The sequence below is a fragment of the Plectrocnemia conspersa genome, unplaced genomic scaffold (assembly GCF_051122295.1).
Source record: "Plectrocnemia conspersa isolate PC_06_02 unplaced genomic scaffold, ASM5112229v1 ptg000008l, whole genome shotgun sequence".
Taxonomy (NCBI): Eukaryota; Metazoa; Arthropoda; class Insecta; order Trichoptera; family Polycentropodidae; genus Plectrocnemia; species Plectrocnemia conspersa.
The window spans coordinates 1,093,534-1,106,678 of NW_028277172.1; the positions used below are offsets into that span (position 1 = coordinate 1,093,534).

General features: G+C 31.3%; 1 protein-coding gene across 2 annotated transcripts; it reads right to left on the bottom strand.

Moving 5' to 3' along the window:
* Positions 1–2,134: 2,134 nt before the first annotated feature.
* On the bottom strand, positions 2,135–12,731 carry LOC148232675 (uncharacterized). 2 transcript variants are annotated; one of them, XM_088189151.1, is made up of 16 exons: positions 12,388–12,731; positions 9,386–9,494; positions 9,228–9,323; positions 8,977–9,162; positions 7,823–8,903; positions 7,607–7,744; positions 6,638–7,534; positions 6,247–6,568; positions 6,017–6,188; positions 5,287–5,948; positions 5,132–5,219; positions 3,872–4,078; positions 3,503–3,590; positions 2,959–3,085; positions 2,727–2,892; positions 2,135–2,652 (listed from the first exon to the last, which is right to left on the bottom strand). In XM_088189151.1, the coding sequence occupies exons 1-16, from the start codon at positions 12,472–12,474 to the stop codon at positions 2,555–2,557; spliced, it is 4,524 nt and encodes a 1,507-aa protein (XP_088045277.1). In that variant the 5' UTR covers positions 12,475–12,731; the 3' UTR covers positions 2,135–2,554. The 2 variants fall into 2 exon arrangements, with proteins under 2 accessions (XP_088045277.1, XP_088045276.1); XM_088189150.1 differs by having other exon boundaries at positions 3,767–4,078.
* Positions 12,732–13,145: the final 414 nt, after the last annotated feature.

Consider the following 13,145-nt stretch of genomic DNA (forward strand, 5'->3'; position numbering starts at 1 on the left):
AAATGATGAATTTTTCAATATATTCACAGAGACTGAGAAAATTAAAACAGCCTGAATTTCATATAATTCGCCAAAATAAAAAGCCACGTCAATTTTCTACGAAACCAAATCAAATTCTAATCCAGATCCTAAGCAACAATTTAAGATAAATTTTTATTTTACACTTTTAGATCACACGAGCAATTCCCTTAATCAAAAGTTTGAATTAGCAAATGAAAGTGAATCTTTTTTGTAGTTTTTAATATAATTTTAAAGAAATGGATAATGCTACCTTGAAAAAATATTGTATGGAGCTAGATGTACAATTCCAGTCATACAAAACAAACATGTCAATAAAAATATAGATGGTATCCGGTTATTTAATGAAATACTGTCTTACCAGGAAATTTTCCTCGATTCCTCGTCATCGAACAATCCTTTACAAATATTACAAAATATCACAAGTTTCACAAGCACTTTAGCACTGCACTTTGAATTTTTTTAACACTGCCAGTTTCCGTTGCGACTGGCGAAAGAAATTTTTCAAAACCGATTTACAATGTCTCAGAAAAACTTAAATAGTCACTAACAACCATTGAACACAAGTTATCAGATAATTTTGATTTATCAGAACTAATTGACGTATTCGCGTTACTAAAACAGTGTTTTTTAAAACATAGTTATATTATTATTTTTTGTTTACTTGTATAGTATTTAAAAAAAGATAAATGAATTATTTTTTTATTTCATATTATATGTATATGAAAATATTTAAAAAATAAACTGATTTATTTTTACAAATAATACGTTTTAAAATTAATATATTTGTTCGCCCTATCCTACATGAAATATGAGTATTTTTGGGCGGCGAAAAGTTGGCTTCCTGCTTGTGATATATCTTAAACCTACTGAACTACATAAAAAATCGAATAAACGTTTATAAATATATGGTGCTAAATAGCAAAATGTAAAAAATCTTTTTGCACGTGGCTTTGTCTACTGAATCACGGCAAATTGTCCACTTACAAGTCACGAGTCGATATTTTCAAGCTCTAATTAAATGCCAGATGGACAGAACGAACGAAAATTCACTTTTTCAGGTGAAGAACGATGAGAGAAGAAATAAAACTCAGGTAAGAGTAATGTAATTATTATGATGGGCTAATAATATATTCTTAAATAACCACAATATATATTATATAAAGATAAGTTAAAATTTTATTATTATTAAAAAATTCTGGTATCTAACTCTTTGGGGTGTGTGACTTCGCAGCCAATAAGAAGCAATTGGAAACTAGTGAGCATTTTATTAGATTATTTTACATACATATATTGCGGCTACTATGATGTATCGTTCTCTACAAGCAGTGGTGGAGAAGCTGTCGTAGGGATGATGTCCGTGGAAGATTCTCAGGGGTCTTGTAGGCGACAGTGACAGTTCTGGAGGCAGTTCCTCTTACTGCGATGATCGTGTTTTGGAGTCACAGGTGGGGGGAATCGGCTAGTCTCTTCGAGTGTCTGCTGGAGCCTTATGTATTCAGGCTTGCAAAGCTTGCTGACCAATCACAATCTTGCAGCTTCTTAGAACAACGAAATAAGTATACGCCTTTAGAAAATGCCATTTGCTTGATGGATATCTCTGAGATTGAATCATGTAACGGGAATATTGTGGCCTTACGGTGCTATTTGTCTTCCGGTGATATATTGTTTCCCGTGACCGTTTCGTAACAAAGAAATATTCATTCAATGCACCGGAGAACCCTTTAGTTTTAGTCGTAACGAGAGCCTTTGTGTTATCGTACTAGTACTACCTAGTTTATTCTTATTGATAAATAATCACTGTTGATCAAAGTAATTAGTGCGAGTTTCAAGAATAAATCTCCCACAAAATTCTCTCAACAAAAATGAAGACAGAAAGTTAAGATATGTAACAACTTTTTCACTTGATCAAAATATGATATAAAATATAAAATCTTTCTCCATATCCTTGTTTTATTTTTATTTTCTACAGCTAAATCTAAATCAGCACAGAATAAAAAATGTCTTCAATATATTATATATTGCAATAAAGCAAATCATTTAATCATTTTCTATGGTAAAATTTTGTTTTATACCTAAATTCGAAGATTATGAGTTAAATAATAAAAAAATCGTATTTATTTACAATAGTTTATTTTATGTTAAAAAATAATCACATTTTTTGAGATAAAAACATAACATTACATTGATTTATATATCATTCTACTATTGAGAATTATACTAATTACTCATTTTCACACGATGCATTATATGTTACGTAGTTTTTGTAACTAACCGTATTTCTGATTTCGAACAATTACATACACTCAATACATACGAAACACTCAGTTTATTTTTATTAAAAAATACTTTACGTATTGTAAAATACGCAATAGTTTAGAACATATTTATCTAAGAGTGCATTTGTACAATATTGCACTAACAATTTGAGTTTCATTATAGACTATAACACAACTGTAACATTTTTTTAATATTATAATGAATTTATATATTTACAATTTATAAATTGTCATTTAACACTTAAACACAAACACTTTCAAGACACCAACAAATTTTCAACCAAATTCGGTAGCAAGGTCTGTAACGGAGGAGTGTTGATGTTGATGCTGAAGTGAGGCACATTAGTTATCTTTTCTGTAATTTCGAAATATAATTCAAAAATATTGATTCCATGATTGATTGATTGATTGATTCTAATTTATACAGACCGCAAAGATCAGGAGGTGGACTTCCCGGAGGCGGCGGCGGCGGAGGAAGTTTATCCCATTTAGTATGATAATCAGGCCAAGAGTCAGGACAGGGATACGCATGACCACCGGATGTTTTATGTTTCTTCTTTTTCTTCATAGTACCATTTGCAGATATTGACGTATTCTATTAAAAAAAATATATTAAGACGTATGTTTCGAATATTAAAAAAATATAAGATAGTAGCATTACCATTTGCTGAACAACATTTATGTCATTTTCGCAGTCGGAATCTTGTCCAGGTAGGAATCCATCAGCAAAGCTCACACGTTTTGCTCTATTGATCCGAGGATCAGATCTAGGGACTTTGTTTCCCCCACTATAAACACATTCGTTAGAAATAATTTATGCAATCGAATCATATCTACATTGATATCCCAAAATATAATTCTTAACGTTTAAAGCAGAAACTTTAAATGAAAAGTGCAGTGCAGAGCTTTACTTGCAATTTATTGTCGACAAAATTGTAAGTTAACACTTCACAGGCCGATGACTCGACTATATAAAACTATCGTTAAGAGCCAACGACGCAAATATGCGTTATTCAATATGGAGAAAAATGATACTGAGAATTTAACATACATTTTTTATTATTAAATATAATGATATTTAGTTCAACAACAAAGGGTTTAAGAATATTTTTTTAAATCTAAGCAGTCCAAATCAAGGGAAATATTTTATAAATACATAATCTGCATTATCAATGTATTTGTACATATATAACAATGGCACTTACACAAGTATTCCCTTATCGGGAGTCACATCCATTTTCGGGGTTTTAGCACTGCCATTATTCCTATCGATTGAATTGTTCAAAATGTCACCTGAAAACACGAGACAATCATAACGCATGAATATAGAAAGAGAAAGAATCTCACATATAAACTTTTAGCACACCAAAAAAACCAAAATCGTAACAAGAAAAACTCAAAAAACCACTAATTAACAAATAATAATAATAAAAAATAAATAAATGATTTTTGCGTAAAGTTAAAAATACCGGGAAATTGGAGAACCATATTGATCCGGTCATCCAATGATATTTTTCTCGACGGTGTGGTATTAACTTCCTTAAATGTTTCTTGTTCAATTTCATCATGCTTACTGTAAACGTCGTAATCATTATAACTTTCTATATCACCGTAGTTTTGCTCGTCACTTCTCGACGAAATGGTCGGTATCTTATAGACGACATTATCTGAGTCGGTTATAGCTTGAATATTGTATGACTTGATTTCAGACTGGATGGGAACTTCTATCAAAGACGAATTGTTAATGTGACACGAAACTGAATCGTCCTTGTTTGTATCATCTGGAAGAAATTATATTTATTAAAAATAAAAACATACAGTTAGCATATTTACGCATTACTGAAGAGAAGCCAAAAAACTGGCTATATTGTTTTAATTAAATCACTGGGAATAAATTAACAGCAATCGAATTATTTGAAATAAAATATTTGTGTCTTGAAACAATAAATACAAAAACATAACACGAACTTTACAAAAATTTGTGACGCACATCTGTTTTTAAGACAAGCATTAAACGATAATTAAGGGTATGCCTATCCAATGTTTTGTTTTGTTCAACGAACGAATTCTACGAATTACGGTCATAGTAGATACAGCCGATAAACAATCTATTCACAAAAGCATTTTTTTGTTGAGAAGAAGCGTCTCGTTATCTCTCATTTCGAAACAAAATAAAAGAGCAATATAAACGAATATTTGATCAATTATTCGAATATTCATATACGGTAGCGATAGCGTTCCCTCATATAGCGTAGTCTTTGTTACTGTTTCTCCCTTGACTTCGCTAGATGTATTCTGTGATAAGGGAAACGCCGCCGCACTGTAATATTCCAGGGATATTCATCACAATATAGTAAGAAAATATTTTTTTTTGTGTAGCTATGGAAAAAATTATGATCAAGCAAATCAACGTACACGTTTTTTTAATGCATTATGTATACACTTTTCAGGGGGTTTCAACCATTCTAATTTTTTATAATAAAACTATTTATTTTAGTTGCAATAAAAACATAGGGCAGGTGCTTTTGTTTATAATCAAAATACAAGGTCATTTAATACATAAAAATGGAAAAACGTTTGATTTGCTGATTTCGTTAAATTCATAAAATACAGTTGAAAGAACCTAACCTCAAATTTTGTATGGGTGCCTAGTTCCCTATAACGTAGTATTCCTATATCCTATAACGAAGTCCCAATCTTTACCCTATAGGGGGGTCGACTGTAGTTGAAAATCGGGCGAATAATTCGAATAATTGATTATTTGAGTATTCGATTGAGAACTCTAGTTGTGTGGTACTGACTGCTTACAAATAAATATAGAATGATTTTCATACCCCATCTCGAAGCTTTTCTATCTGAGATCGATTTAGATGGTTCAGGTCTCCAATGACACTCTATTTTCTCTATAGGTCTAGGCATTTCCTGATGACACAATTAACAATTTAAATACAAGTTTGAATAAATAAAAAAAGCTGCAATATATACGTACTTCATCAATAAATGGTATATTTTCTTCTTCGTTCACATAAGTTTGTTCAGCATGACCATTGCTATTGTTATTAAATTCACTATTGATTCTACTATCTTCAGTTTTATTCCCAACGTCATCTTCATCGTCGTAAAGACTGTTATACCGATTCGTTTCCGATGCACATTTATTAAACATATCGCTGAAATTCACACGAGTCGGACTTTCGGTTTTCACGGGCGCTGAAATTACTTCTTGATATTTATTCACCGATAGGAAGTCGCTTTGTAATTCACTAGCGTTGATTATTTGCTGTCTGTACGGCGCTCGCGTTACTTTTGAAATTTGCACACTCTTATGCTGAATTTCTTCTTCGTCTGACACCTTCTCTCTCTTTATGTTCTTCAAAGTGTCTACATCCAGCGATTCTTCAGTCTTTATCTGAAGATCTGAAGATTCTAACTTCATCTTTTTGGCTTTGTCAATTTCGTTATCGGTGTCGTTGCTGCATTTAATATTCTTACGTTTCTTGGTCTTCCGTTTTTCACTTTGCGAATCATAACTCTTTGACGAACTGTCTGAGCTTTCGTCGGAATTGGAATATTTCTTCTTTTTGTTCTTCTTAGATATTTTACCGTCGTCGGATAATTTTCTCTTTTTTTTCTTACTGTCTGAAGATTTTTCTGCATAAAATAATAATATTAATAATAATACATAGCATAATAATATAATAAAAATATAAAAAAATCACCTTGACTTTGTTCTTTTTTATCAGTTATTTCAGAACTTGTGCTTTTGTCTTTCGCTAATTTGGCTTTGAGCTTCTTTTTTTTCTTTTTTAACTTCATCTTTCTTGCTAGTTCTTTAGCTTTTGCTATCAATCTTAGTTTTTTCTGCTTCGATTTCGATAACCTCCGATATTTCTGCAGCACGAAAAAAAGTTAGTTGCTTAATATAATTCAATTGATGCAAAATAGTTACCTTCTTTAATTGTTTCTTCTTTTTCTTTTTCTTGCTGTTTGAAGAATCGCTCTCGTCGGACGACGCATCTGAACTATCCGTACTGAAAAGATCGCTAAAACTAGACAAATCACTGCTGCTCGACGACGAACTCTTGCTCGAATGAGACGAATCATCACTAGAACTATCAGTAGAACTGCTGCTACTGCTACTCGATTCAGCCTTAGAATCATCACTGGAAGAACTACCGGAATCGCTCTTAACTTTGGACTTCTTATGCTTTCCTTTTTTACGTCTAGAACTAATTTTGGCATGACCTTTACGTTTCTGCTCAGGCTTCGGGCTAAAAGTTTTATAGTATAAAATAGACATAATATCTATTACACATATGTATAATCACAAGCATACAAACCTAACGCAGATTATTTGCTTCTTTGGCTTTTTATCATCATCCATATTACTATCGCCGCTCCAATGCTCTTCGTTAACTTTACTTAAATTCTGAGTAACGCCATCGTCTTGTTTATTAACATTCGGTTCATCCGACATAACCGGAAGTTCATTTTTACAAGTTACCGAGATACAGAAATCATCCTCTTCCATCTGCACCGAGTTACTCTTTGTTACGTGATCGTCGGATATTTCACTGACTGACTTTGAAATTTGACTTTCGGCGAACGACTCCTGCGATCTATCTTGATCTTGATCCATTTTACTCTCGGATATTTCTGGCCACACTGCCTCCATGAACTTTTCGTATTCGGAATCCAACGTTGCAACGGTGGATACATTTATTATCGGAGATTGTACAAGATTGTTAGGAATGTTGAATGGTAATTCGATTTTATCGTAGAGCGTCTCTTTCTCGTCTACTATTACATCCATTTTGGAGTTTTCTTCAAATATACATTCTTTAGCCTCAATCTTTGGTAAATTATCAGCAACTTCCAGTAAAAATTTGTTTGCAAATATCGGGAGTTTGTCAGTATCCATCTTGGGGGAATCTTCCAATGTAAATTTCTTGGCCATGTACTTTGGTAAATCATCGGCATCTATCGGCGCGTCTTCATTTGTGAACTTCTTTAAATTTGAAAAATTATCAGATTCTGTATTGGACGTATCTTTCAAGTCAAATTTACTTTCCATAATTTTCTGTAAATTATCTACGTTTGATTTCGTATTTGGTTGTACTTCATGTGTTTCAGAATCGTCTGATTCCCAATTTGATAACGAGTCTACAGAAAATGTTTTAAAAACATCGCTCGTCTTCGGATACCATCCTTTCGAAGATGATATCTCAGAATCATATCTATAATAAAAATCAAGATGTTATAATATATATAATATAATAATAAAAAAATAGAATCCAATATTAACTTACACATCTGAAACTAATAGTTGATCTTTAATCTTATCTACGTTACTTGAAAGCTTTTCCATGTTCTTTCGCTTTGCTTCATGACAATCACAATTATTCAGATTTTCACAATAATTAATTATTGGTTGATTGAACGTTTGCCTATAAGTACAATAAAAGCAACGAATTCATTAGAATGATACAATAAATTATATATTCACCGTAACACATAAAAAATACCTGTAACACTCGGAAGAAAAATGCATATTTGGATTGCATATTTGTGAAATATCAGTCCACAAAGTAGAAACTTCTTCGGTTTTATCCTCAGCTACAATCTGGTTTTTATTCTCAGGCTCAGTATAAAACTCTTCTGAATTCTCTTCCATATCACAGACTAAATCAGGCACAGGTTCTTCAACTTCTTTCTCAACAAACGACATTTCGTTTATGATCGGAGTTTGGCTGCGTTCGTCGTCTTCGCCATTACTCGATCCAACATTCGGACTATACAAGTCAGTAAACTCATCACTGATAACAGCTAAATTATTATCCACAGTCGCTTTTGATACAGCTTCAATTGCAGGATCCTCTAAGATAAACTCGTTGATATCTTCTTCGCTGCAAGACTTAATTGTAGTATCTTCATAAGAAAAAATCGGCACAAACGAATTTCTTATAAATTTGTTTGAATCTTGCACAATATCGACTTCTTTAACTACTTCTATTGAAGATGTTGCTTCCTCATTTTCAATATCAAAAACATTTTCATCATCATCTACCTTATCTTTTGCTTCACAATCGACTTCTGCCTGTGCTACAATTTCAGATTTATCGAAAGTCTTAATGCTATTTGTATCTTTCTTCTCTTCGTCTTTGATTTGATGCATTTGATTAACGTTGCCCGAGCCGTACAGAGAAGCAATCACGTATTCTCCAACTTTAGATTTTTTCCCCAAATCTAAATATTTAACGGTAGGTTTATTACCGGTATCTTTCATGTCTTTAGAGTCAGATTTTTTTCTCTCCTTACTCTTATTATAATCCCTATATCTAGAAGAATGAGAATCGTTTCTGTTTCGGCGCCTATCTCTATCGTTTCTGTCTCTTTTGCTATCATATCTCTGGTGACGATCCATCTGTCTATTATTCCTTCTATCTCTATCGTTCCTGCTATGGTTACGGCTATTGTTAGAACCGATGTGCCTCAAATTGTCTTTTTTATTACCCGGTTTAGTCAGTTCGTTTATCGAAACTTTGAAATTAAAATCTCCATCGCCTTTGGCGGCTTGACTGATGATTCTCTCCACATCTTTAGGATCTGCACATAATCATTATCAATCCTATATCTATCGTATATAATATAAAATTAAATATGATCAAAAAGTTCTTACTCAATAATTTTTGTATAGGAGGCATAGCCTTCGTAGGCATCGATTGCTGTTTAAGACCGATCACTCCACCAGGGACTAATCCGAGAGGAACTCCCAATCTAATAAGAGCCAGTTTCCTTTCTTCTTCTTCTTTGAACTCCATTATGTTTGATAAAATCAATTTGCTTCTTTCATACTCGTTCATTTCTATTTATAATATAATTTATTATAAAAAAATTTTATAATGATAAATAACTTAAAAAGCATATTACTTGAAGATTTTTTTGAAGTGCCAGCTTTAGATTTGTCGTTATCCAGAGAGGACGATTTTAATGTATTTGTCTTATTTTCCTTAATTTTATTTAAAACTATAAGAAAAAAAAATCAAGTTAAATTGATTAGTGATGGCATAAAATAATAATGTTGATACCTTTTAAATCTTGGGGTTCAAGTTTTTGTTTTTTTTGAATACAAAACGCTTGCAACCTTTTTTTTGCTTGCTCTGCGCCTAATATTGATTTTGGAATTGAAGACGATACCTGAAATTGATCATTGAGTTTTTTTATGAAGATTTATTTTTACTTATGAATTACAATAAATGATTATATATATATAGAAAATAAAAGATACAAGTACACAGATTGATGGAACATTTTTAACACTTTGACTGCCGTGCGTACATTAATTGCTCGAAAATCTGGAGTAAATAAGTCATTTATTATTTTATAAAAATTTTGAATACATGATTTAATATAAAATTTTTAATTAAATAAATATAGTCATTTAAATATATATATCAACATATTGTTTACATTGTCCGGAAAAATCAGCAATGTGTGCTAATTGTTTTAATATATATATATCATCTTTATATTCATTAGCTACTTTTTTTATTTATATTTTGATAAAACTACTTAAATGTTTTATATTATTTACTTACATTTGAGTAATTATATAAAAAAAAATTAAAACCGTTCTGCATCATTTTATTATTTTTAATTTTTTTTACTACTGAAAACATTTGCAATGAACAAATTTTTCAATATATAAAAGGCCATTACGACGACCAGCTGTCGTATTCTACTTCAAAAGCATTCACATTAGCCCAGCATTAACATACAATACAAATAAATATAGGGCCATGATAATTTTTAGTTGAATAAGTATATTATGACGACCGCCCGTCGTATGGCGCATTCATTCAGAAATACGTACGACAATCGGTGCGTCGTATGGCAGCCAAAGTGTTAAAACGTCACTACTTACATATTTAAATTTGAAGCATTTGAATAGTATAAGAGGTATAGGTTAACCCTTTCACCGCGGCTGATATTTTTTGTGCCATTTCGAAATTTGTTAATATGCACATATTTTTTTAAATATATGCTTCAATAAATTCAAGTGATTTACAGCCTTAAATTATACCATATATTATTAGGCTCAAAGGTTTATAGCACCGTTAGGTGCCCAATGAGATTACTGGTGATTTTATTGATGACTTCTATAGCAGCCTTCCGCGGTGAAAGAGTTAAAAGTTAACAGAAAGAATGTTGAAATTATAATAAAAACTACAATAGATGTTTTATTTAAAAATAAAAATATTTTCCGGTATATTTAACATATCTAAAATTTTTATAAGTATATAAATTTTATTTAATAAATTTAAATAAATAAATAAATTTATAATTAAAATCAAATAAATAATTTAAAACAAATGAGCCGATGCTAACAACAAATCTATATGTTTGTAGTTATTTAGAATAGTGTCATATCGTCTTTGATTTAACCCTTTCGTTCATTATGTGTACAATTGTACACACCAACTTTGCACATTAATGTTTTGACGGTTTAGATATTTTTAAACCTCTGCGTAAACATAACACTAATGTGATGAAAAATTCATAATTATTCCCGCCATGACAACATTGTATTTATTTATAGTGCTAATGTAATCATTTATATATAAAATATTTACTAAGCTTATGTTTTCAAATGTATATATATTGATTATATTGCTTTTAATTAGCCTTACTCCTAAATATAGGTTATGTGTACAATCGTAGACAATTTTTTTGAAAGTATGCCGAACGTAATATTAGTTTTTATTATTTTTCAGTTTACTAAAGGCTTGATAGTCTAGCGGCTGATGATATTTGCCTTTATAGAAAATGGAGATGTTTCGGATTTAGAATAATTGGCTGAAGGTGATATAGAAAATATAATTATTGATAAAATACTCCAAACTTTACGTAGAAGTAAATCAAAATAGAATTTAATCCTAATGAGATTGTCGACGAAATAATTCACGAAGATGATAAAGTGGAAAGGGATGAAATTGTATTTGATTCTTCACATTTAGTAGTTTTTATGTATATATGACACACATATATCAAATGAAATGGTGAATCACTTAAGACAAAATTAGAATTTTTTTTAAATTGCATTCAATATAAATATGTATGCCTTACAAATGTGAGATATGAATTTCACAGCTTGTGATATATACAGGAGATAAGAAAACTCATTATGATAGGAGATTTAAAAAAAAAAGAGTTTATCACTCGGACATCAGTGGCTTAAACGATTCTAAAAATGAAATATTTTTCTCATTTAATCATTTTTTTAAATTACGTAATTATGAAACGCTCAGAAAATCTGCTACAGACAACCATATCGAGGGAGTGACTAAAGCTGACTGCAGTGCGGGCGGGCTGGCTGGCCAGCTGTCTTGCGCAGTCGATATATGTTCGCCATTAATTGAATTGGCCTTCAGCTGTTACTCGTGCTCGTGTTTACGGTTGCCTATCATCAACCGTTCATGCGGTTGACCTTTTGAATGTCTATTTCTCCGGCCTTTTGGCCTTCATGTCTCGCAAGTGGGAGCTGCCGGCTTCCCACAACAATAATCGGGCAGGTGTGTGCAGGTCACCGGAATTCCATTTAATGTGATTATTAAAAATAAACTAAGAGATATTTTAACAGAAGTATTCAATTTAATAAAATTAATTTTTACGATACCGGCGACAAGCGCTTCTGTAGAAAGAGCAAAAAATCAAATACTTTTTTTTTTAAATATAGTTTTTGTATCCAAGAAGACGATAAAAGAAACGGATTTTCTTGGGTACTTCTTTCTCACCTGCCGTATTCTATATACATATATTACTACAATCTATACTTATATTTTATTTCTAAATAATATATCTGTTTTGTATTTAAATTTTAAATCCATACATTTGAACACATTGAAATTTTTCTTCTTCTCTAGTTTTAATGTGAGAATGAAAGGGTTATGTATAATAGAAACATTTTCTTGTAATAACTACATACACATGATTCATATCGATTTAAGTATGACGTAAGTCTAAGGTTACCTCACAAAGTCAAACAATTGTATGATAAGGGAAGTATGAAAACTTGCATATATAAAAATACCATAATGTCAGTAAATTCCATAGGCGACTTAACCCCAGGCGGAGGCGGTTGTTCATTTTTGGGTGGCGTAGTAGACGGAGAGTCCATAATTAATGCGAATCGAGCAGCACAAGGGTTCAGATCGCGAGTAACGTCAAACTGGCTGATATTTTGACAACTGTCATTGACATTGTGTCAAGTTCGCGAAGCACAGTAGGGCGTGCGCGTACAAACACACACAATTTACATTTTAATCGATTAAAAACACGTTAAAGCATGATGATTTGTCGGAGACGAACGCTAACACAAACAGTCCGACATCACACCGCAGGTTAAATGTTGTTTTTTTCGTGCTTGCGAAGAATAACAAACATATTATTGAGCATATCCAAACGATGACAATCGTTACACATTCTTCCAATAAAATCAATCTTATTTATTTTTACTTTTTTTTATTATTAATTCAATCAGTCTATCGTATTTAAATACAATTTACTGCATTAATTATTTTAATCTCTAATTTAATATCTGTATTTTTTATATAATAAAATACATAATTTATAGAAAAATATTCAATTTATTATTGTTCAGCTAAATCATTTGCGTCGCTTTATTTGAATCAAATAAATATGTCATCAAACAAACCGATTATCAAATATATACAAAATAAACTTATAGTAACAGGGATTTTCAATAAAAAAATAAAATGTAAATGTAATATAAATTGAATAGTATATTATTCAAATCTTAGGCGCTGCGCCTCCAATTGTAAAGTTTAG

What these genes read in the sequence shown, in the direction of transcription:
- LOC148232675 (XM_088189150.1), bottom strand. Translation starts at nt 12,474, where the DNA reads ATGGACTCTCCGTCTACTACGCCACCCAAAAATGAACAACCGCCTCCG. An exon ending in CACTTCAAAAAAATCTTCAA is followed by an intron (nt 9,163 to 9,227) that starts GTAATATGCTTT and finishes TATTATAAATAG; the next exon opens with AAATGAACGAGTATGAAAGA. An exon ending in AAGCAAATAATCTGCGTTAG is followed by an intron (nt 6,569 to 6,637) that starts GTTTGTATGCTT and finishes TAAAACTTTTAG; the next exon opens with CCCGAAGCCTGAGCAGAAAC.